Genomic DNA, 25972 nt, shown 5'->3' on the forward strand with positions numbered 1-25972 from the left:
TCTCTGTGTGCTGATAGCTCTTTTCAGTTGTTTACACAATATTTTATATACATGACTTAAGTTCTGTAAACACATGAGCAATTAAAATTGAAAAATAACTAGAACAACAGAATATAAAATCAAATGAATATAACTATAAGTAGGCCTACAGTGCACAGCAATAATAAGTACACCCCTGTTGAAAAGTAACATTTTGAACAAGATATTAATAAACACACAAGTTATTCTCAAAATGCTCATAGACTAAGTGATGTAAACAACATCTTTTGAGCTTATGACAGAAAAGTAAGGTCAATAGTATAACTTAAATGACATATTTGTACAATTTTGTAAAATTACGCTGGAAAAAGTGAGTACACCCCTATGTTAAACTCATAGAGAGTTCTGAGAAGGGTCCGTGTTGTCCTTCTCGAAATTGAAAGGGATAAAAAGGGAGGTCATCAATATGCATTTCATCTTGCCTTACATTGAACTTTTACATTTTGAGTCTGCACCTGAGTAAACTAGATGTGTGTGAATGAAATCCTATAGAGAGTATCATGATCTGCTTCAGCAGTCACAGTACATGTTGACAAGCATGTTTCTTTTGGTGAAATTCAGATTCATACTCTTGATGGCATCCATGCAGTGGTCTGGGGATGTGGTAGTTCCTCAGCTTCCTCAGGTAGAAAAGGCGCTGCTGGGCCTTCCCAACAGCAGAGGCGATTTGAGTGCCCCAGGACAGGTCCTCCTCCAAGGTCACCCCCAGAAATGTAAAAGTACTGACTCTCTCTACCACCTCTGAACTGATGGAGAGGGATTTGTGATGCTCAGGCTGTTTCTTCCTAAAGTCCACAATCATTTCCTTGTTTTTTTATGTTAAGAGCAAGGTTGTTGCTGTCACACCATGGGGTCAGATGTTGCACCTCTGCCCTGTAATCCCTCTCGTCGCTGTTGGTGATGAGGCCCAGGACGGTGGTGTCGTCCACGAACTTGACGATCAGATTGGAGGGAGAGGAGGCAGAGCAGTCATGTGTGAACAGGGTGTAGAGCAGAGGGCTTAACACACAGTCCTGGGGCACACCTGTGTTTATGGACAGAGTGGAGGAGATGTTGTTGCCCACTCTGACCCTCTGTGTACGGTTGGTGAGAAAGTCCACAGTCCAGTTTCACAGGGTGGTGTTGAGACCCAGTTGGTGGAGTTTATGGCGGAGTTTTTAGGGCCGAATGGTGTCGAATGCTGAACATAGTGTAGAGTAGAGTAGAGTATCGTTTATTGATCACAGGGGGAAATTAAGGTGTCAAGTAGCATACACACAAACATAAGTAAAGAAATTGCCCACGAGACATAACGCACATACTTAGACATAAAATAACCAGTGTTGGGAGTAACGTGTTACAAATGTAACTAATTACTGTAATGCATTACCTTTTTGAGTAACGCAGTAATGTAACGTAATACAGGGGGAAAAATCTGCAATATGTCCTCGTTACAATGCAAGTAACTTGCACATTACAACGCATTATTTCACCTACATTTTGTGTGGGTATTTTGTTTTCTTTATACAATGTTCGCGGATCACCACAAGATCAGCTATTGCATCTGATAGCCTACATCCGCGGCGCGCAGAGATTTTAAAGTTCCACGCAGAACATTGCTCCCTCTTTCACGCTTCGTCTCTCGAAATGGCAGGCTGACAAAGGATGACCGATCCAGAAGATCCAGCTTGCTCGTTTTCAAGATGGGTATATATGACCACTACTTTGACTTCATTGAAAATAAGGACGCCAAGAACATTTCAGTTAAATGCACACTGTACTTGAAACCCAAACCGCTTTCCATGTCGAAAAACAGAAGCCTACAAACAATTTGACGATTTGAAGTCAAGGAAGTAAATAGTCAGGAAAGGAGGGGATGCATCCCATTCGCACGAGACAGGGACACGGCAGGGTATCCGGGGGGGGATTGAGTACGTTGCATCCCCCTCACTTTTGATCAACTAAACATCACTAAATTTGAAATAAATCCATTTGAAATAAAATATTATACATTCGCCTGTCAAAGTAGTGAAATTGAAAATGCTTGCTGTCCTTGCATCACTCTGTAGCCTATCACTGTAAATTCCAGCGCAATAGTTACATGAATAGAACTAGCTGTTTGCGCAAAGTCGCAGAATATGCTCGCCGCGGTGCTGACTAAGCACGCGTAAAGAATAGTTCTAGAGTTGTGAGTGAGTGACAAACTGATCTCCGCACGAAGTCACATGATTCAGGCGAGCCACGAGCTTGCAAACTGACTGGCTGGTATCCTCGCAATATTTTTTTTCGTTCATTGATAAGACATTTTCCCTGGTGGGCTGTATGTAATATTCAAAATGGGCCTACTGTAGCAATGCATCTGCTCTTTTGTCAATAATAATTTTCAAACTCGTAGTGCAGTGAGATGGCTTTATGTTTTAGCCAAGTGCAACGGAGCCTGTGCTGCATGTGTCCGTAATAGATCAAAAAATACGGCGCTGGTGTGCATGGCAAGGTGTGGTAAGAAGAGAAAGGATTAAGTATTCTATTGGTGAATCAATGTTGTACTTTGTACAAACCCCAACTCCGGTGAAGTTGGGACGTTTGGTAAACAGTGAATAAAATCAAAATGCTATCATTTTCAAAACATTCAATCTATTCATTAGATGGAGAATAGTGAAAAGACAACATATTAAGTGTTAAAACCGAGAAAAAATATTGTTTTGGGGGACATATGTACTCATTTCTAATTTGATAAATGCAACACGTCTCAAAAGAGTTGGGACGGGGACAATAAAAGGCAGCAAATGTCGAGGACGACTAAAAACAAAACAAAAGACAACACTTAACAGTTAAATACATTAACCAATGAGATGATTTTATATAAAAAACAGTGTTAATTCCTTTCTTGGACATGATTTCACCAGCTTAAATGGTGGGTGTATTCCTTGTCATGTTTTGCAATGTTCCTTTCTGTAGTGCTTACAGTGTGACAGGTCTTGACCAAAAGCCCACCGTTTTATCACCTGCTGGTCCTTATGATGGAGCCAAACTGTTAAAACATAGTAGAGAATGCAATTTGACCTTACTATGTGGCAGTAATCGAAGATCTCCCTTCAAAATATAATGCATGAGTGGCTTTTCATGCTGTTTAAAACCCATTTATACCATTCAGCACTGTATTCAACTCTACAGATGAGTGAGAACATCTTAACCAATGCACTACTGCACCCACATGCCATCAGTTAGCACTAACACAAGTTGGATGGTCCATTTTCACTGTAGCACAGAATGTGCAATGCTGTATTATAAATTAATCAAAAAGAATGGACTTGTACAACTTCTGCTGACTTCTGTAAGCAAAGGACAGTTTCCCATGTCTTCTGGGTCTATTTCAAGTGAGCTCAGGTGCTTAGGAGAATGTTACACCCCTGTATCATTTGCACGCATTAAGCATTCTTCTGTTCTTCCTTTTTAGTGACACTCGAAGGCGTCTGCATAGTCTATAGCACAAGCCTTCTTGGGTCTGCAGCACCATGAACAACTTTACACGCGCTCAGTCAGCACATTCTGCGACTTGCGCAAACAGCTAGCCTAGTTCTATTCATGCAACTATTGCGCTGGAATTTACAGTGATACAGAGTGATGTAACAACAGCAAGCATTTTCAATTTCCCTACTTTGACAGGCGAACGTATGATATTTCATTTCAAATGGATTTCGAATGGCTGTCCCTGTCTTGTGCGAATGGGATGCATCCCCTCCTTTCCTGACTAATTTGGTATTGCTATGGCACCTCTTCAAATGTTCAAATTGTTTGTACTGTTTTTCAACGTGGAAAGCGGTTTGGGTTTCAAGCACAGTGTGCATTTAACTGAAATGTTCTTGGTGTCCTTATTTTCAATGAAGTCAAAGTAGTGGGCATATAGGCTACCCATCTTGAAAATAAACGAGCAATCTGGATCTTCTGGTTCGGTCATCCTTTGTCAGCCTGCCATTTCGAGAGACGAAGCGTGAACAAGGAAGTTCAATGCTCTGCGTGGAACTTTAGAAATTGAATCTAGGCGCGGACGTATCAGATGCAATAGCTGATCTCGCAAAATAGCCACACAAAATTTAGGTGAAACACGTGCGTTGTAATGTGCACGTTACTTGCATTGTAACGAGGACATATTGCCGTTTTTTCCCCTATAATCCCTTACATTACTGCGTTACTCAAAAAAGTAATGCATTACAGTAATTAGTTACTTTTGTAACGCACTACTCCCAACACTGTTAGTACATGCAACTACTGCCAACTTGACCATGTACAGCCCAGATCCATGTGGTTGAATGCTAGACCATAATTATGGGGACAATTCCATCAATCATTTTAAAGGTTGGCCATCTTGACAATTGGCCATCTTGAAAGAATTGGCATCCAAAATATAACCAGTTCATATAGTACACCAATTACAGAGTGGTAGCAGACAAAATTTGGTGAAAATCCTTCCATCTATTTAAGTTATTGTGCTAACAAAAAAGTTGTCCATCTTGAAAGTCAGCCATCTTGAAAGTGTTAGCCTCTAAAATATAATCAGTTCATTGACCTATTATAGTGTTAGCACGTACCATTGGACTTTGTGTCAAGCCATCTACCCATTCCAATGTTATAGCCCAAACAAAAAGTCGGCCATCTTTAAAGTCAGCCATCTTGAAAGAGTTCTCCAAAATCTCCAAAATCTGTTCATATATGTGTTCAAGAGTTTTAGAGCACAAGATTTGGGGCAAATCCATCAATCCGTTCTAAAGTTATCGCATTAACTCAAAATATAGCGGTGGCCATTTTTAATTTGCTGTTTACGGCTAAACCGTAACTTTTCACAACCGGCATACGGCAGAAATGGATTCAGCACCCAAAAATCATATGTTTTTCATATCAAAAAATCAAAAATCATATGTTATGTTATTCAACTCTTGAATTGGTTTTCCTCAAAAATGCTACACCTTCTTATTTAAAGCTCTTTTAGAATTTTGGGACCTGGCTAGTGGGATGGTTCGCCTGAAGTCAATCACCATTTCTTTGGTTTTGGTGGTGTTCAGCCGCAGCTGGTTGGTTCTGCACCATTTGACAAAGTTCTCCACCAGTCCCCTGTACTCCCCCTCCTGCCCATCTTTGATGCATCCAACAATGGCTGTGTCATCCGAGAAGTTTTGCATGTGGCGGGTCTTCGAGTTGTAGTTGAAGTCAGTGGTGTACAGGGTGAACAGCACGGGGGAGAGCATTGTTCTTTGTGGAGCTCCAGTGCTACTGACTACAGTCTCTGATGTGAGGTCACCTAGTCTGACAAACTGGTGAGGTAGTCTGTAATCCAGTTCACCAGCTTTATCTCCACTCCCATCTGCAGTAGTTTGTTTCTCAACAGGAGTGGCTGTATTGTGTTGAAGGCAATGGAGAAATCGAAGAACATGATTCTAACAGCACTAGTTTGTCAAGGTTAGAATGCACCCTGTGCAGCAGATACAGGCGTCCTCAACTCCCACCTTCTCCTGATCCCACCTTCTTCACCTTTTATGCTCAAATCAGATTTTTTTTGACCGACCCATTTACATCTATTCTGCCAATAACCCAATTCCAAATGGCCATACAGCGCACAATGCACAGCGTGCACACCTATGAACCCAACAGGCCTATGTAACATGTCTGAGTGCAGAACGGGCTTGGGGAAATATTCTCTCTACATAGCATGCACGCTCTCTCTCTCTCTCTCTCTCTCTCTCTCTCTCTCTCTCTCTCTCTCTCATGCACACACCAAGCCTATGCGCTCTCCTGGTTCAACTGGGTGCAGAGAGATGCGTGCACATAACACACGTGGAGATTAAATTGTTGCCTAATTGTTGTTTCAGCAGTTGTAAGCCGCATCTCATTTCATCCTGTAATGCATTAAATATGTATCATGTGTCATGTCCGCAGTGAGGCGCAGGGCGCGTACTGTAGTTTAGTTGGATGGGCTGTGTCGTTGCCCATTCCCATTCCGCAAATGTTGGGATGCTTGCGATGATTATTCTTAGAAAGTTTATCCTTGCGAATAACCCAGTAGTTTGAACGCCACGGTTGTACATTACAACCCCCTTTTTGTTTTACATAGGTCATTTCCATTGGTTGTCTGCGTAAGACTACCATGAACAGAGATTCACATTAATTATTTTTCTCCTGTTCTCTGACTCCAGCTGCTTTTTTCTTGGTTAATCCATTGCAAGACGTAGAAATGAAGTCATGCTGGCCTTTGCACTGGCATAGTGGAAGGCATAGGCGGCATGCATTTTTTTCTTTAGGCCTATTTATTTTAATACTTGACAAATAGTCAAAGCAAGGTATGTTACCCGTTAGTTTTTAGAATCAGAAGCAGGAAATTTTGTAGGCTAAATAAATTCGGACATTTGCTGGATGTTTTTCTCCGCGTCCCGTGGTTGTGATGTCACATTTCCTGTATCCCATTCTCTGGCGACGCATTTTTTAAATGCTGTGTTATTTTGGTGAACCCTCTCAACTTTGTCTGCACCTCACCTGACCCCCACCCCATCCCTATCACACACACAACTTCGGCCGTATCATTGCACACTATGCAGACTAGGTGCTTTGTTGCAGCCTCAGACTTTCAATGAGCCGATGTTTTGACAATCTTGAAGTTCATGTGAAGGTCTGAGCTAAGCGAGCGTTTTCCCCATTTGCCCGCCTGCATGCGCTGACTTAAACCACCATCTGAGATGCATGCATTGCATTCCCTTCTCCCTTTCAGAGACACTCCAGATGTGCTCAGGGCTGGACTGGGATCTGAAAAGGGCCCGGGCACTTTTTGACGCCTGAGGGCCCGACACTGATGCCTATCGGTACTTATGACATCGTATATAATATAGCCTATATTAAAAAGCTCAATCGAAAAAATGCTTCATCACTACTCACAAAAACCTTCTTGGGGAGACAGTGTCGAAATGTCCGTTTCATGAAGTGTTTGACAAAGAGACACTGAAAGAGATGTCATTTTTATGGTTTATTGAAATAAACTATATACATAAATATAACTATATACACAATTAGAAAAAAGAGAGAGTGTGAGAGAGAGAGAGAGAAAGAGAGAGAGAGAGAGAGAGAGAGAGAGAGAGAGAGAGAGAGAGAGAGAGAAAGAAAGAAAGAAAGAAAGAAAGAAAAAAAGAAAGAAAGAAAGAAAGAGAGAGAGAGAGAGAGAGAGAGAGAGAGAGAGAGAGAGAGAGAGAGGGAGGATGCAAAGACAGGCAAAGGATAGACAGAGAACTGCAATCAGTGTTCTGATGATACCCTGGGGGAGACAAAAAGCAAAGGTGATGTCAGATATGCTTAATCCACTGCATACTCCATTTGAAAGAAAATGGGAACTCCATATCAGGTTGAGGCAAATCTTAAAATAATGCATGTCCTAAGGGAAGAAAAAGGCCAGCATTGTCAAGATAGTAAAAATAATAGACTTCATGACTATTCAGGTGGAAGCCAGCAAGGTCACATAGCACTATACAGAGTAGTTAGCTTCTGTCTATGTTTGCCCTTCATTCATTATTTTATGACATTGACTTGCTGTTGCATTTTCTGACCTGTAGATGGCAGCATAACCCAAGATAGTGTACATGGTTATTATTGGCAAACACAGAATGGGGATCCCAACATTTATGCATGTTGGAGCTGTGGAAGTAAATAAACATGCATGATTTTATTTAGCACACTATAGAGGAATGTTTGTTATTGAGGTGTGTAACACTTACAGATGCATGTGAAATCCACACCACTTGGAACACACCAACTGGAACATTCCTTAGGAAAAGACACTGAAAGAGAAATGTTTGGACAAACATTAACATGAGTTATACATACTAACAGCAGTATAACAGGAATAATGACCAAAATAAATAGTTACACAACAGTACATACCTCTTAGGACACTGCTGAGTAGCCCTCCGATGATCCTCAAGAACAAACACAGAACTGTAAACTGGACCAACTGTGAACAGCAAGGGCATTCTGAGAGAAGAGTAAAACAACAACCAGATTATTTCATACCAAGAATTGATGAGATAAACTATTTTTATAATATATATTAATTATAATAAATAGGGATGGGCATACGGTGAAAATTTCTTCGTCGATCGTCGGGAGAATTAATGATTAATAATCGGTTAACCATTAACATTTTTATATTAAAAACAGCACACATTTAGGCCCACCATGCCCTATACTCTTGTATAACAAAAATACATCAAAAACATCATGTTTTTCTTTGAGGATTTGTTTTTATTAACAACACAAGTCTCAAGTGATTAACAAGAAAAGTTAAACCTGAAATGCGCAAACGAGGGAGGCTTCAAGTTGCGAGCCAACAACGAAGGCACATAATGGTGCAGACAGGCGAGGCTATGTTGAGATGAATCACCGCTGTCTTTTACAAGGCTTGGATGCGCGGTGTTCAAGTGATACATCATGGACGTTGTCGATTAACTGTATTTGTAATTCACATTGCAGTAATTACAGTACACTTTGTCATTTTCTAACCGAAAGTAGAATGAGATTAGCCAACATTTCCAGGCAAAGAAAACATCATTTCTAGAGCCAAATAGATCGAAATTTACCTCAAAATAGCAATGCAATTTCGTTACAAACAATATCCAACACAACATGACTCAAGTGTGAAAAGATATTAATTGCGGGAGAGATGAAGTCCGGTGGCTTTACGGCAGTACACACTTGAAAAAACTGGCTGCAACTTACCAGGAAGTAGAGTTGCGCTTAAGGCGCAGTACCGCGAGAAAGTCCACTAGGTGGCGGTATTCACCATAGGATTTACGTGAGAGAAACTAAACTCAGGCATGGAATTAAATGGAAGGCAGAACAACCTACATTCAAGTTTTTGTTTTGTTTTTGTTTAACGGTTCGTCGGCGAAAATTAATTTCTTCGACTAAATGTTTAATGATCAATCATCGGTTAATCGGTTAATTATGGCCATCCCTAATAATAAATATTGTCTTACCTTACAAAAGCATTCTCTTCATCAATTCGCTTTTCTCTGCAACTCTGTCAATCACTGAGTCAGTATCAAGCGACACAAGGACATCCTTCTCACTGGCCATAAGCATGAAGGCTTCCAGCTTGCTGGTTGATAGACTGTTCCTCAGTCTGTTTTTGATGTAGCGGAGAGTTGAAAAAGAGCGCTCAAAAGCTACCTGAGTAACTGAGAGGGTGAGCAAAAACTTGTATGCCAAACCAAGAAGAGGGTATGCCAAACCAAGAAGAGGGTATGCCAAACCAAGAAGAGGGTATGCACGTGTCATCATATTAAATCGCAGGAGGATCTTGTAGCAGCACACAGGGCACTCTTTGCACGAAATGCAGGTTTTGGTTCTTAAAGTGGTAGTTCGCTATTTTAGACATTAAGCCCTGTTTGTGTGACTTCTGGGGTGAAGTAGAGATGTTCTCATCACAATTTTGACATTTGGTGCTGAACGGAGCATTTGGGTATCCAAGACTGCAGCCCCCCCACCTTTACATTGACTCCAATAGAGCACTCAAGCAATCGATTATAAAATGGCATTAAACTTTTGTTTGAGAAGACATGGAACTCACCGTGTGGTCAGTGGTAGACAGTAGAGTTCTCAACGGGCCTGAAAATGTCAACCCGACCCTACCCGGCCCGTGGCTTTTAAAGCCAGAGCCCGATGTTACCCGACACATCACTGGAATTATCTAACCGAACCCGGCCCGAGGCCCGAAGTCGGGGGTCGAGTTTCCCCACGTTATCCTATGGAGAATGACGGGTTGTGGTGGGTCTTTAAGGGCACTTATGTGCAGTAAATTGCATAACCCACTTAAAAACCTAGTGAAAAGATATTTTCCTCAATAGAAACATAATATAAAATGCTATTTAATCAGAATCATCCACAGCGCGATTTCAATAACCGCCTCATGCTTCACGGCAACAACAATCTATCCACCTTTTGTTTTGACTTCTAAATGTAGGCTTACTACATTTCCATCCCGAGTGTCTGATTAAATGTAGGCTACGTGAAGTTGCCCCTCCCTCCTTGTTTGTTCATATGCGCGGATTAGATGGAAAGCCTGGCTGTGCCAAACATTGTTTAAAAGTTTCATCAAATTTTGGTCGGCACACAAGGTTTTGGACATAGCCTACTAATTTCTAGTGGCACCTGGGCTACGGTTGATGCATGGATAAGCCATGTAGCAAAAAAGACAGACAGCCTAGTGAGAGGATGAGATCTTCCTCGGCTGACAAGCGCTCCCATGTGTGTGCGCGCCTTTCCTTCCCGACAGTTGCTTACAAGTCGAAAACAGCACGAAAACAGCAAAGACAATGTGATATTTCATTCAAACAGGGCCTACACGCTCCAAATAAAACATTGGCTGGGGGGATTTTCAACCAGACCGTAGCGCGAGCAGACAGTCAGTGTGACAAGTCAAGTCTACCGGAAAAATCGCCGTCTTCGCTGCCGCTCGCTTACCATCGGTGCACGAGCCATTTAAATAGTGAAGTGGCATATCGCAACAGCACATGCGGATTAGCCAAATTATGTGCAACAAAGTCGCCAACAAAGCGTGGATTTAACGTTTAATACGCATATGCCAACGTTGTGTGAATACGGGGAAAGGATAGCCTAATTGGAAAGCCACTGTCCTTTCCATTATGTAATAGAAGACCGCTTCGGCTTCGTTTCACCTCATAAGCATAATTTCCATGCACTGCATTTGAGACTACTAAGCATAAAGTTAGCGATCAAACTAAAAATATTGGTTGTTGTCATTACAGTATTTAATAGGCTACTATGGCTGTTGTTTAAAATAGCCATTGGATTGCCAACCGTCCCTTGTATTAAGAAACAAAAGTATGGTTCCATGAGCTGACATGGGACTCAATATCGTTAAAATTGCATCTAAGATTTTTTTCCCCGTTTTTATTCGTTTGCGTAATTGTAGCCAGTGTAGTTTTTCTGTGCGTTCAGGGACCTCTGTCCAACTCATCATCGCTGTGATGTCATGTTTGTTTTGCATTCCGGTACCTTGTGATTTACAAATTAAGCACTGCGCGCAACGTTGCATGCAGCAGCCTGACAGACCTTCGTTACGCAGGCCTACATATATTTAGATAGATAGGCCTAGCTTTACTGACCCATCAAGGGGAATTTCTCCATGATTCACTGTAAACAGCAGAACTGATTTTTTTTTTTTTTTTTTTCACTGGGCGGAAAAGATTGAGCCCGAGGACCGAACCGACCCGAGCCATATGCTTATATTTTCGACCCGAACCCGGCCCGAACCCAAGGGACCCATCGGGTTTGTCGGGCTGACCCGACCCGTTGAGAACTCTGGTAGACAGCGATAAATTGACCCGAAAATTGCAGCGAAATGTGCCTTCTAACTGTTGTTTAGCATTTGGGCGGACCAATTTTTCCCCAGACGCCGTTGAATAGCAGTAGACATCCAGCCAGTAGGTAGCGATAGTGTGTTGTTTATGTAGACATCAAGGAGCGAGGTAGAACGGCTATCTTTGAGCGGGACTGGCTACAAAAACTACAGCTTGCATACAAACCATAGATAGTAACGTAAACAAACGCACCCCCATTTCCGGTCGCGCGGAGTAATACTAGTCAAACCAATACAATCAATGAAGACGGACAATAATGAATATATCTTCTCTGGAAGCGTATTTCGCTGTGATTTTCGAGCCAACGTATCGCTGCCCACCTCTGACCACTCGGTGAGTTTCATGTCTCTGCAAACGAAAGTTTAATGCCATTTTATGATCGATTGCTTGAGTGCTTCATTGGAGTCAATGTAAAGGTGGGGGGGCTGCAGTCTTGAATACCCAAATGCTCCGTTCAGCACCAAATGTCAAAATTGTGATGAGAACATCTCTGCTTCACCCCAGAAGTCACACAAACAAGGCTTAATGTCTAAAATAGCGAACTACCACTTTAAGTCCAGTTCTTCTTGGCCGTCTGTTGGGATCTCTTCAACTGTTCTATTTGGGTAGTCATCTAAGGGCGATTGTACCAGCCTGCCCCATTGCTGTGCCAAGTTTCGCAATTCATCCTAGAGATTGGCTACTGTTGCTTCACTGTTGTGCACAACCAGGCATTTGCTGAGCTCTGAGAGTGATGATTCAGGGAGAGTGGTGGTTTGGATGAGGTGAAAGTGTTTGGGGTGTAAGAGCGATATATCTGCATACAGTGTTCCATGTGTTAAGAACCGCCTGTGCAGGGCCTCAATGGCTGTATCCAAAATTTGGTTGTGGACATTGACCTCGTAAGCCTTCTCCGCATCACTAAGGCTTTCATCTTGGGCCATCTCACCTGGTAACACCTTCTTGCGTCTCATCCTCTTCTGGGGCAGTGTGTCCTCCATCTCCAAATCCAGCCCCTCTACCTTCTCCAGCTGTTCATTGCCCCAGTGCATGAATGTGTCAGCTGCACCCTTCACAGTTGAAAAGTCCCTGCCAATCTGTTTCACTGCGTCTTGTGTTGTGGTGACCATTCTGTGTGCAGAGAGAATGTCCATTCCCTCTGTCTGCAGGTATTTGGAGAGGGGTGAGGTGAGCTCGAATAATCTGAGAAACAACTGAGCTGTTAGTACTGTTTCATAACGTAGCAAACCATCTCTGTATCCTCTGGCTTTGTTTCTGGCGTTCGATGGAAGTGTCTTCAGATCCATTATGCCAGTGAGTGTGGCCACCACTTCGACAAAAAGGCTGTCATCTGGTCTTTGAAAGTTCCCAAAAACCTTCTTCAGGGCATCGTGTTTGGCCCACCATCTTGTCTGCCCAATTGGGGAAATTCGTTTGTGCCTCTTGTCCTGGCTCTCCTTCTCCCACACACTCACTCGTGTGTATGATTCTCTGATGAATACACCAATGTCATTTAAGAGCTCAAATAGTGAACCACTTTCAATGACTGACTGTGTGGTGTCGCACAACACGAGATTCAAAACATGAGCATAGCACCACACATGTTGGTGTGCTGGATACGAGGTTGCCATTAATGCAGAGAAGCCTCTGTATTGGCCCTGCATATTGGATGCTCCATCGGTAGAATTGCCGATGCACTGGGCCATGTCCAACTTCAGGCGCTGAAGTACATCCGTCAGCAGAGTCACAAATGACTGCCCAGTTGTTGAGCTGCATGGCACAACAGCGACCAGCCTTTCGTGGACAGTGTCTGTGACATACCTCAAAACCACAGAACACTGTTCTTTGCCGGAGACGTCTCGCGTGGTGTCGAGCTGTACCGAAAACATCCCTGCTTTTCTGATGTCTTCAGAAATCCTTTCCTCAATTAGGGTCTTGATGGCATCAATAACAGAATTCACTGTTTTCGACAGAAGCGTTACCAGGGCTCCTCTGCCTTGAGTGCCGGAAGCATGGATCTGTTTGCTTTTCTCAATTATATTGTTGAGGTGCTCTTTTAAACAAACATCATACTTCCCCAACAATATAATGAGCTCCAGAAAATTCCCATGGTCAAGGCTGTTGTTGTCCAAGAGGTAAGCCGCCACCTTGTGCTCGCTTCTGTAGCTGAGCCCTCTCTTGCCGATGACTTTCACAACCTCCACCACACGCTCCAACACCTGCCGTCTCTTCTTGACCAGCTCGCGGTGTCCTGCCTAGTTGACTTCCCTCAAGAAGGTGGCTGATGTTCGCTCTAGAGCAGTTCAACAGATATGCCTCTGCACACTGCCGATGGGCCATGCTTCTCTCGTGCTCCTCCACTCTTTGGTAGACATGCCTCCAGTCATGCATGCCTCGAATAAAGACACTGGGGTCAGTTGGCTTGCTGTAAGCAAGGCAAACAAAACAAAAAAGACTATGGCGTTCGGCACAGTATGTTAGCCACTTCCATGCCTTGTCGTCTGATCGATTGAAGAGCCTCTGAACAACGGGGTTTGTGGAATTCTGTTGAGGGTGGAATTCAAAAAATGCCTGCATCTTTGAAACCGGAGGGCGGCTAAAGTAGTCTGTAGCTTGCTCATCTCCCTGGGACTCTTCCCCTCCCATTTCAACATTCTGGCTTGCCTATACACAGATAAATAAAAACAAGGAGGCAGGAATGTCACTATTTAACCTTTGTCTAATTTTCATTTATGCTCCATTTCCCTTGTAAGGTGTTTACATGTTTTTGTTACATTGAAGCTATTCTTGCCCACTTGACCTAGGCCTAAATGAGAAAAAAGCTGCTCTGCACCCTCATGTTCCCTTCATCCTGCATGTGAAGTTCTGAGTATGTTTGAGGGTAGGAGGTAGAGAGAGGTGGACAACTAGCTTTATTTTCCTGATTATTTCATGGCCAGTGAATCTCAATATAAAAAAAATATTCATACTATTTTCTTCCTTGAGCAAAAACTGAAAACAGGTACCACAGACCCAAACTTAAACACCTTAACACTGATAAGCAAAGCAATATCTCTCTCTCTCTCTCTCTCTCTCTCTCTCTCTCTCTCTCTCTCTCTCTCTCTCTCTCTCTCACACTCACACTCACACTCACACTCACACACACACACACACACTCCCACACACACACACACACACACACACACACACACACACACCATATCTAATAGGTTAAATGTTTTTATACTTCCAGCTTCAAATTGCTCCAGTCCACAGATACTGTCAGTGAGCTTACTAAATGGCATGTCAACACACACCCCTTTCCCAACGCACATCAAAACCTTTCTAGTTGTTGCCTCCAAAAGAGGTTGATGATGTTACGTGCAATACGCTTTGAAGCGTCCAAACCGCGTCGCCTCAACCATGAAGATATTGAAATATCCATACAATGATGTAATGCTTTCCAGAACAAAACGTGTTAGCATGGTTTTAAAAGAAGCCTTTTCGTGACCACTACAGAAAAATGCAACTCATAAAGGCCCTATAAAAATATCAGACACTCTTGCCAACAACAAAGTCAAGCTATCATGATTCACAGCTCTCAGCATCAGCGATTCACAAACAGTACGCCTGCGCAGCCTGCGCCTGCGCACGCAGCAAGTCGCCTGGTTACTTATCCATCTACCATGCAGAGAGATAGCTCAAGATAATACCAGCTGTCTTGATAATGACGTGACATTATGCCATTACAGAAGGAAAAGATTACAAAAATACATTTAGTTTAAAACTATAGTTGCAAAGGACACGACAAGCATTAGACTAAAGCAAGATATGTGTTGGATTTGAGAAAGTGAAAGTGGGGATGCTGCACCGTAACACGTAATACAAGACACAGTAGCACAGGTGGCAGCAGCTGACACGTAATACAAGACACAGTAGCACAAGTGGCAGCAGCTGACACGTAATACAAGACACAGTAGCACAGGTGGCTGTGACAGGCAGCAGCTGACACGTAATACAAGACACAGTAGCACAAGTGGTTGTGACAGGCAGCAGCTGACACATAAAGAGAAATGGAGGATGTCTGTACTCGAGCAACAATACAAGTTTAAAAAAATAAATCAATACATATTTGTGACTGATTTGAGCCAGTGGAGAGGGACGACAAACTTTAGTTTCAGGCTATTAATGGAAAAACGCCGAAGCGGTGAATAGCTAATATGCCTAGCCAGTCAGGGTAGTTATTGGGTAGAGGGCAGAGACTAGCTTCACTTCAACACAGCATAGACCTCGTGACAGGACAGCTCAAGGCAAATTGAAGATTTCTATGTGCTGGCGCAACATTACAAGTCAAGTGCATGGACATTTATCAAATGGGTACACATATTCATGACTGATTTGATAAAGTCAGGATGACAATTTGGTCTCTCGGGTAATGAGAGAGGGATGGGAAATTCCGAAACGCCGAAACGGCGCATAGCTACACTCCATTGGCTGGCTAGCTAGCTGGGTGTGTTGAGGGGGATGCTACCTCAATATCTCCCGGACCCTGTCCCTGGGTCACGTCTCGCATCTCCGTCTCCACCTACTCCTCTGGTTCCCCTGTTCGAACCATCTCCCCCGTCGCAGCCTCCTCCTCATTCTGCACCACCTGTACACTCGTTGATGCACCGGCGGCCCCACTGTCCCAACCTGAGATCGAGCTGTGTGGTTCACCACCTCCCACGGCCGCACTTGAGCTAGCTGAGCTCGAGCTGGTGGTGCTTTTAGCTTTGAACAAGTCTGTGATTTTAGCACATTTTTCTGCGTCTTCTTTTAGTTTTTGCTTTGGCTTCTCCACGCGCTTGTCATAACCTTTCTTTCTCCATATTGCGTAATGTATCCTCTGCTCCACTACCAGAGCTTTTTTTACCAAATAGCCACCATCCAAGTCAACAAAATTTGGGATGATGCTGCTGATACTGACAGTTGGGTCAAGCGAAGCGAGGTGCTGCAGGGAGGGGCGGGCCTTCGAGAAACAGGGCATTTCATTGGACTAGGCCAATGTGCCTCAGGAGAAGCATCCAATGGGCCCCGATGTGTCATTTTTTTTTACCGTCACAGACAATTAAAATAATATATATATATTTATTATTATTTCCGAGGGCCCGAAAGGCGCGAGGGCCCACCGGGATTTGCCCGGTACGCCAGATGGCCAGTCCAGGCCTGGATGTGCTATTAATAAAGAGATGCAGTTTCAGTGGTTTAACTGCTTGCAGGTAATTGCAATAACATGAATAGAATCCCCGTTCTCTGGCAATGTATTTCCTTATCATGGATTTAATATGAAACAAAAATCAAACTATATGGGACTCTGAAGCAAGCTTCAGTCGGCCATACACTGTGCGATATTTTCAGTCATGGGTATTAAGCTCCTGCTCACACTGCACGAGGAAATTTAAAAATTCATATCTCACGACTCACTATACGAGCCGACGGTCGGATGCGAGCAGAACATGGGAGGGAACATGCACGCCTGGGGTGGAGATGAGGACGCGATCAAGAGCGATTTGCACGGCCCTATTAACTAGTGCATGTGTAGTGTCAAATCGGATCGTAACACTGCTTTAACTGTGTGATTTAGTCACGAAGCACGACTAGGATTTCAAACAGTTTTGATTTTCTTGCGACCCTGCGACTGCACGATCGTGAGGCGAAATCGCTTGTCGTTAAGCCATGTACACTGCACGATGCGAGACTCACGATTGACCTGTGATTGAGCAAGAAATAGGCCCGACTCCCAAAAAGTCGTGTTAGTGCCAAATCGGGGGGAAATCGGGGCAAAAGTTGCACAGTGTAAGCCAGGCACGTGCACTCCAATACGGCAGGGGAGGCACGGCCTCACCAGCTCCAGATGAGAATGATGAGATGCAGTTAATGTGAATAATAGTAACAATAACAGCTATTGTTTTCGAGCATCTGTACCATAACTACCATTTGAGCAGTATTTAAACAGTTTCACTCATTTTCAATCATTTCCGTGGCCAAAATCGTAATATTTGCCCATATCATGTCAAATTGCTCCGAATATGCTGCATTTGGGCCAACTCTGAACTGGCCTCAGCCCGGATTGCGCAATCCCTCGTTAACAAGCTTGTGCGCATGCGCCATGTTGCTCGTTCTGTGAATGCAACCTGGTAATATTGTATTAAACGTTTTTATACACTTAATAGAAGTATGTATGTTGTGCCCTCATTTCCTGATATTTTTTAAATATTTTCTACGTGTGATTATCATTTCTTTACTCTGGACGCTTTGGCATAACGTCCACTGAAAGATACAATGGTGAGGCCAGCAGTAGCCTGGCCGCAGACTCCTTCTGGTGTTGAGTCTTGCTGGACAGTTACGTCATAGCGAATCTGAAGTTCACAATACAGTCAGTCGGTGTTGTTGGCTAGCTTGGTCACTTTGACTGCTACAAGTGGATTTCATAACGAAACTAAGAGCATTCTCAAAGTTGGATTTCCAAGGGGAAAATATGTGATAAAGAATGGAGGACCGACAGAGCTGAAGGGTTTGCTACTCAGGTGACTGGTCAGAATAACTACCCGATCATTTCAAAGTGAGTGGTACAACACTGCAGAAAATATTTGTTGTTTCCCCTGTGTCTTGTTTGCAACCGGCGAGAATGTGTGGAAGACCATTCGCATGGGATTTTACGACTTAACAATTTACTAAGGACTAAGGAGCCTCACGAAACACAAATCCTCGCGGCTACTCATATTCAATGCCAAATTGCTTTGGACGTTTGGGGCGACGTTTGGGGCTTTGGATGAACAGCACCGGCTAAAGTAACGTTAGCATGCAAGTGAAGGAAAAGAGCGGCGCATGGACCTGATGCACGAGTTCAGGTAAGACCAATTTCCTATGTGTGTGAAGCCTGTGTTTGTGAGACCCGTGGGGAGACAGAGAATCCGCCGTGATTCTGTCCAGTGTGGTAGCTTTTGTGATGGGCACCGGATTCTCATGTGTCCGGTAACTGTTTGTAAAGTTGAGTACAGGGTACCCTTGAGGTAAATCAAATATACCCGTGTAACTACAAGACTCTGATTTAATTCCAAGGTGTAGGCATAACAGAAATGACAGTCCCAAAATATTTGGTGACCATATCGAAGCGTGTAATATCTGTTTACGTTGACATTCGCTTCCTGCCACACCTTTGTCCCACATCTACTCTCCCCTCGCCTCCCCTCCCCTCCTCTCCCCTCCTCTCCTTTCCTCTCCCCCTCTCCTCTCCTTTCCTCTCCCCCTCTCCTCTCTTTTCCCATCTCCTCTCCTGTCCTCTCTTTTCCCATATCCTCTCCTCTTCTCTCTTTTCCCATCTCCTCTCCTCTTCTCTCTTCTCCTCTCCCTCTCCTCTCCTCTCCTTGAGCTCCTCTCCACTCATCCTCCTTTCTCCTCTCATCTCCTCTCCTCTCTCTTCTCCTCCCCTCTCCTCCTCTCTCATCTCCTCTCTCCTCTTCTCTCCTCCTCTCCTCTCCCCTCCCCTTCTCTCCTCTCCTCTCCTCTTCTCTCCTCTCCTCTCCACTACTCTCCTCTCCTCTGCTCTGCTCTGCTGTCCACATTGGTGATGTGTGGTTTATCTGAGACCACTGTTTGAATCCTGTGTGTGTGTGTGTGTGTGTGTGTGTGTGTGTGTGTGTGTGTGTGTGTGTGTGTGTGTGTGAGAGATCTAATAGCATTTTCTCTGCGGAAATGCAGTAAGCTTATGTCAAAATATGTAGGCCTACCTTATGTTAAGAAAGCTGCTATGACATATGGAATTTGTCGGTAGGCCTATTCGGCAATTATTTATTTGAAAATCTGATATTGAAAAAGTTGCCTCACCAGCCATAAATCCCAGCGCACGTCACTGGTGTAAGCCCAGCTTTAGGAAGACGATTGCTTGAATAGTGCCATGAGCCTAAATATAGCTAATATAATTTGTAAAGAGGACACAAATAGACAAAGCAACATTCAAAGTGATACTGTCCCATTTTTGGAAATAAGCTTATTGTACACCTATTCTTTAACTTTCTCCTGTACTTTCAACTGTTCTATGACTATGTCATTGCAAATTTTACCTCTAAGCTAGCAGTAAACATTGAGACCTATAAGACCAGTTGGCCGCCCCTGCCAGAGTCCCTGCCAGAACACGAGTTCCCTCATTGAAACCAATGGAAATCAATGACCAATTGTTCAGATATTTTTTACCCATTTTTGCAGACAAATCCGACACAATTTAAGATGGAAAGCCTATCAATAAAGCATCTACATTCCTACTGGAAGTATTACAAAGAGCTGGTTACAATTTCAGTATTAATTCCATAAAATAATCGAAGAATTGTCATAACAAATGTTACGGTTTCATTCAAATAGCTCATATTAAGTGGAGGACGAGTAATGTTTCATAAGCATATGTTTAGTTCATAAATTATGTAATTCATTCTGCAAAAAATAGTATTATTTTCTCTCAAAAAATTTAATTGGTTTCAATGAGGGCACTCGTGTTCTGGCAGGGACTCGCTTTTCGGCACGACAGGGATCATTCCATCATTGGCACTGAATTCAGCGGCGCTTACGCGCAAAAGCCGAGTTTCAACTACCGCCAGCTTCTGACACCGTTCCACCACTGAAGATCAGCTGCGCCTTGGCTAGTTTTACTTCAGCCACGCTCATCAAAGCTGGCGTTGCGCTCATGCACGTTGTACAGGGGAAGTCCATATCAACGATTGTCGAAAATGCGATCATATGGGGCACCTAAGTCACACCCTCTACTTCCTGGTTCATGGGGCAGAGGGAGTCAAAAATGATTACTGGGCTTGAAAATTAGTGATTTTTGGATTTGTGGAGCATAGGTGGAGGTCCAAGGTTTGGATTGGTGCCAAAAAAACACTCATTTTCAAGCCCAGTAATTATTTTTTGACTCCCCCTGCCCCATGAACCAGGAAGTAGAGGGCGTGACTTAGGTGCCCCATTGTAGACTGGGGCATGCCTTGTCAAATCAAGTCTTTATCGGACACTCTACTCTACTCTACTCTACTCTACACATGATGCGAGCATCTGTAGGTGAGCGGTAACGTAACTGCACTCTGATTGAGGGGCTCACGTTCAATCCCCAACTCAATCATCAAAGGGAGAGCCTCGTCCAAACCTCGAATGCCAATGCGTAAAAATAAAATGCTTGCATCATCTAAGGTGTTTTAATTTTATCTTTCAGAAGAATTTATTTTCGGATTAAATAAAGTATTGAACTCGGATTTGGGGTTAACGCCATTGATGGAATGGTCCCCTGGTCTCATGGGAGTCAATGTTAACTGCTAGCTTGGAGGTGAAATATGCACGGACATACTCAGAGAACGGCAGAAACTACAGGAGAAAGGTAAAGCTCAATTATTTAACTCAAGGAGATATGTACAATAAGCTTATTTCCAAAAATGGGACAGTATCACTTTAAGTATAACTTTGTTTTATTTACGTGTAAGACTGTAGGAGCCATTCTTGGGTTTTGTTTTGGCCTGACAGTTGGTTTGTTGATATATGTTTTTGTGAAGTGTGACACCTGCTGGCAGAATTTGTCCCTGCACCTTGGTGATTCACCTGGTAGCCTAATTGGCCCAGTTGAATAATCAGCCAGCTTTTCTTTGTAAGAAAGATCTCGCATTGATCATTGAGCATTAGGCTTTTGGAAAGACAAAGATGCCAGCAGGAAACCATTTTCAATGTTGCATTATTTATGTTGTTCTTTTGGATGGTATTCTTGTTTTGGAAACTTGGAAATGTACAATTGATGAACTTTAGAAACTGGAAGAAACTTTTAAACGTCTTTTTAACCAATTGAAACACCTTCTTGGCGTCAAGATGTAGTGCTGACAAGCAGTCACTTCACTATAAAGACCCTCAGTAGGCTATTGCCCTGGCTGAGTTTGCTATGCGAAATTAACCACGATGGGTCCCTTATTTTTTCATGTAAAAAAATCATATATATCACTCATTATTTATTTATTTACAAATCACACCCTGGTGCCAACACAATCTTTGCTGCCACATCTTCTATCTCATTGCATGCTTACAGCTGACGTCATTACGCCTCCACCCTCTGTTAACCCTCTAGCTACCATAACGGCCGTGAACGTCCGGCTGGATCTGTACCAGAACGGCCGCGGCCGGCCGGAATATTTTCATATGAATTTTCATATATTTTCATATTTTCATGCAGTTTTTCCAGCTTTCAAACACTTTAGCTCAATATTATAGACCCTCCTCGATATACTTTCAGTATAAAAACTATATGTTTATATTATTTTATTTTTCAGTATTTTAGATTTTATTACGAGATGCGCCGCTTTATGCGATTTGGCAATCTGCCTTCAATTCAAATGACGGCCGTCCGAGATTGGATGGCTACAAACACAACCATTCTGTTTCTACAACCAATATACACTAAATATGAAAACTTCCAACCCTCTTCGATCTATTTTCATGGTCAACAGCACATGTTTATGACTATTTTAGGCTATTTTAGATCATGTTGTTTTATTAGGCTTATGAGATGGTGTTCAACTGTGATGAGTTCTGCCATGGTCCTAAATAGCAAACACAACTGTCCAGCCGATGTCTACACGCTACATATTAAAAATGTAAACCGTCTTCGGTGTGTTTTCAGAGTCAAACCATATGTTGGTATCCAACTATCTTAGTTTCCTGGAACAACGATGCGACAGCTCTGCGTAACAGCGCATCTGGAAGCGCAGCATGATAGGCTATTCATTTTGCGTGTCAGCTTTGGCAAAGCAGTCAAGGACTGTTACTACTGTGTCCTTCACAAAAATGTGCGTTGAGTTGAATGCTAACTTCCAATAATCGCCTACCAACGTGGTGTTTGTAGCACTTCAATTCCGTATTACTCGGTGATGCCTGGCGCGTCTTACCTGTGCCAAATTGGGAGGGGAAACTTCCTTACAGCTCCATTCATGTCCTGGCTGCTATCGCTGACACTTCTCCGGTTATCCGTACACGTCTTTGGCATGGTTTAGTTCAAACATTATTAGCTAGTGTAGTCCATTACAGTTATACCGCTTGAAACCGCTTGAAACCGCTTGAAAACAGGACTTTTGGGTGAACGACATTTGTTGTCGTCACATGATCATTGTTCAACTTTGACCCTGGATGGATGGATGGATAGACCAAGGATAGATAGATAGATGGATAGAGAGATCGATAGAGAGATAGATAGGCCTAAATATATAGATATATAGATAGATAGGCCTAGATAATATCGGATTTTATCACATTTTTATCATTTAATCCACATCAAAGGCACTCTATGGGAATACTGAACAATTAATTACCCATAAATGATATACCATTTGAAAGTGTGTTTTCTCTACTTTAATATGAAAGTAACTTGTAATTGACACTTTTCATTTCTTTTCAAGTTATTTGACATTGTTTAGAATATGACAAAAATGACAATTTTTCCTTAGAATTCCTGGTAGGATTCCGGCCTATTCAAAAAAAATTCTGGTAGCTAGAGGGTTAACAGGTGCGAGAAATTGTCCGCAGGTCCGCGTTTCCTCGTATTCCAGGCGTTTACACAGCGCTAGATCACATCTGTGCTGGAGTGAATACAGTATACAGGCTCTGGCGTCTTCAAATCATTCCCCATGTGTACTCATTTTTCAGTATTTTAGTGTAAATGAACAGTGCATTCGCAATAGATACAATATAGACACAAATCACTGTAAATTGGCTCTGGGATTTCATTAATTGTTACTTGTATATGCATTTCATTTGTCCCTCAGAGTCTCTGATGACAACTTCCTGAAGGAGAATCAAGCAGCAGATACATTAGCCACCGCTAGCAGCTCCCACTCCTCAGATGCCACAGTGATGTACCTCACAAACAGTAGCCAGCAGCATACAGGAGCACAGCTGCCCTCTGTCAGGTAAGACACTCAAATGTTATGGCTCTGTGTGATTCTCAAACTGATATTAACAAGACCACCACATTAACAACTATAATTTAAGTGTGTGTGTGTGTGTGTGTGTGTGTGTGTGTGTGTGTGTGTGTGTGTGTGTGTGTGTGTGTGTGTGTGTGTGTGTGTGTGTGTGTGTGTGTGTGTGTGTGTGTGTGTGTGTGTGTGTGTGTGTGTGTGTGTGTGTGTGTGGTGGCTAAGTAGACAGGGAAGAATCTGTCAAACATGTGCTGACATCCAGGACCCTGGCCACTGGTGTGTGATGCCACCCTCTATCTCCTTGGAGAGTGGAGGGTGTGTGTACACTGTGAGCTCTGCTGCAGGGAGCCATGAGTGCTCAGAGTCCGGTCTGCGCTGGTTGTGTGCTGGTCCAGTCACCCTGCAGTACCGCATCAGCAAGGAGGAGTTGTTCTCGGCCCAGCTGCAGATGTTAGAGTACCGACCCGCGGTTCCTCTGATGGAAATCAAGCTTCTGTCAGGAGAGCTGGAGGAAGTCTACCTGCCCCACTCCCTCTGCCTGGGTGGCTCTGACCCAGCTAAGCTAGGAGACGCAGTCAGGGCCCTGCATGGCGACAACAGCAGCATTTCCCTGGAGACATGTGAACTGAGGCGTTTCCATGGCAGGCTCTCAGCACGGCATTTTTCTCTGTGGCAGTTCGTAGTATGGTTGGGTTTCCCAGTGAGGGACCACTGTGAGGTGCTGGTCTATAAGCACAAGCCTCAACCGCTGGTCTTGCACATCTACGTTCTGCCCTTGCGCTCCTCAGCCAAGCAGGGGAAGCAGGAGAAGTATGAACGAAGTCAAGCCATTCTCAAGCTACCCGACACCATCTCACTCTTGATGGGCTCCACACTCCAGCTGTGCACCTCCTGCCCGTCTGTAGTTAGCTCAGAGGTGCCGTTCACCTGCTACACCGCCCACGCCTCCTTTGAGGTGCATGTGGAGGAGCTTCCTAAGGAATTCGATATGGAGCTCCAAAGCACTAAGGAGAACAAACCCATTTGGAAAGTCACAATGTGGCAGGATACGGACTACCCTGAAACTCTACAACACACCGACTCACAGAGCAGAGTTAAAAAGTCCCAAACAGGTAAGATTGTTTATGTTCTAGGAAATGGAAGGTTGCAGGTTCAAATGTCATTTCCATGACTGAATTGCTCTTGACCAAAGTTTCCTAACATTAGGAATGTAAGAAGACTGTAACTAGTACTACTACATGCCCCAGGGCATGTAACCAATACTTGGTACCTACTAGGGGTGTAAATCACAGCCTCCATGGCGACACGATTTGATATCGATTTCCACTACTATTATGTTGCAAAACTTACTGGACCTCATATATGTTCCTCAATACACATATAGGCTACATAAACTTGGTGGTTGATATTTGCTTACAAACTAGGCCTACCTCAAACAGAGCTATCAACAAGGAAAAATCACTAAGCATTACACTGCATCAATATACGGCCCTACTCCATCGTACATACACAAAACATAAAATACATTGATAGAGTTAGCCTACAGTTATTTAAAAAACTGTACATCTATAGTATTGGATTAGATTACTTTAGTGGCTTTTTGGTAATATCCCTGATTTGAATGCCCCCTGAAATGCCATTTCTGCTTTGCATTCATGACGTGATGTAACAACAGACATGACGGAGCAGCAGCAGATGGAGGTGGCCAAGCTCATGGGTGGGGAGTGGAAGCAGGTGGGCATCCTCTACCTGGGACTCTCCATACAGGAGCTGGACAAGATCCAGGAGTCGGAGCGAGATGCGACCATGCAGCGCTTCCGCATGCTGAGCCAATGGATGAGGCAGCACAAGGGCAAAGCTGGAATCTCAGAGCTGCACCGCTGTCTGAATCAGCATGACGTACCCAATGGTGTCAGAGACTGTCTGGAAAGTGAGGTTTTGTGTGTGTATGCGTGTGTGCGAGCGTGCCTTTGTGATGTTTGTCTGATAGTGACAATGCATGAAAACACTGGATGAAAACTTGTAGAAGGTTGTTTAGGTAAGCTAAACATACACTCATACTTTCTCTTCAATTTTAGGTATGTTGAAGGGCACCAGCGGCAAATGAGTTTACAGGACGGATGGAAGAAAGGTATCCATCAAAACCAACTGAACTTTGTGTCAGTGATGGAAAAACGTCCAATGGGATCAAACAGCAACAACCAAAGCAGACCAGTGTGTCTTCTGAGTTGTTTAGGGTGTGTGTGTGTGTGTGTGTGTGTGTGTGTGTGTGTGTGTGTGTGTGTGTGTGTGTGTGTGTGTGTGTGTGTGTGTGTGTGTGTGTGTGTGTGTGTGTGTGTTTGTTGACAAATAAAGCCTCTTCTTAACTGCTAATGGTGTTTCTGTGGCGATCTCTGCCTATAAATGATGAGCTTACATTTTTGAATGCTGCAGATCTGTTTTTAGGCCACCTGGCACCCATCGGTTCAATAAAAACTCCTTGTGCTTTTCTATTAGTGTGTGAACCAGCCTTATCTTTGGAACCAGATCTGTTTTGGGCAATTTGGATTTATATTATTGTTCTGTATATTTCCTGTTCACTTTGTATCTGCAAGTGTCATTGGC

The 25972-nt window shown here is 43.4% G+C and overlaps 1 protein-coding gene across 1 annotated transcript in view; it reads left to right on the forward strand.

The window, feature by feature from the left end:
- Positions 1 to 25620, forward strand: part of LOC134442295 (uncharacterized) — a 31284-nt gene extending 5664 nt beyond the window's left edge. The window contains exons 5-8 of the mRNA XM_063192531.1: positions 23216 to 23359; positions 23678 to 24480; positions 25044 to 25298; positions 25447 to 25620. Of these exons, the coding sequence (XP_063048601.1) occupies positions 23216 to 23359; positions 23678 to 24480; positions 25044 to 25298; positions 25447 to 25475 (1231 nt within the window). The 3' untranslated portion in view covers positions 25476 to 25620. The remainder of the gene's footprint in view (positions 1 to 23215; positions 23360 to 23677; positions 24481 to 25043; positions 25299 to 25446) is intronic.
- The last annotated feature ends 352 nt before the right edge of the window (positions 25621 to 25972 follow it).

The sequence above is a fragment of the Engraulis encrasicolus genome, unplaced genomic scaffold (assembly GCF_034702125.1).
Source record: "Engraulis encrasicolus isolate BLACKSEA-1 unplaced genomic scaffold, IST_EnEncr_1.0 scaffold_143_np1212, whole genome shotgun sequence".
NCBI lineage: Eukaryota > Metazoa > Chordata > Actinopteri > Clupeiformes > Engraulidae > Engraulis > Engraulis encrasicolus.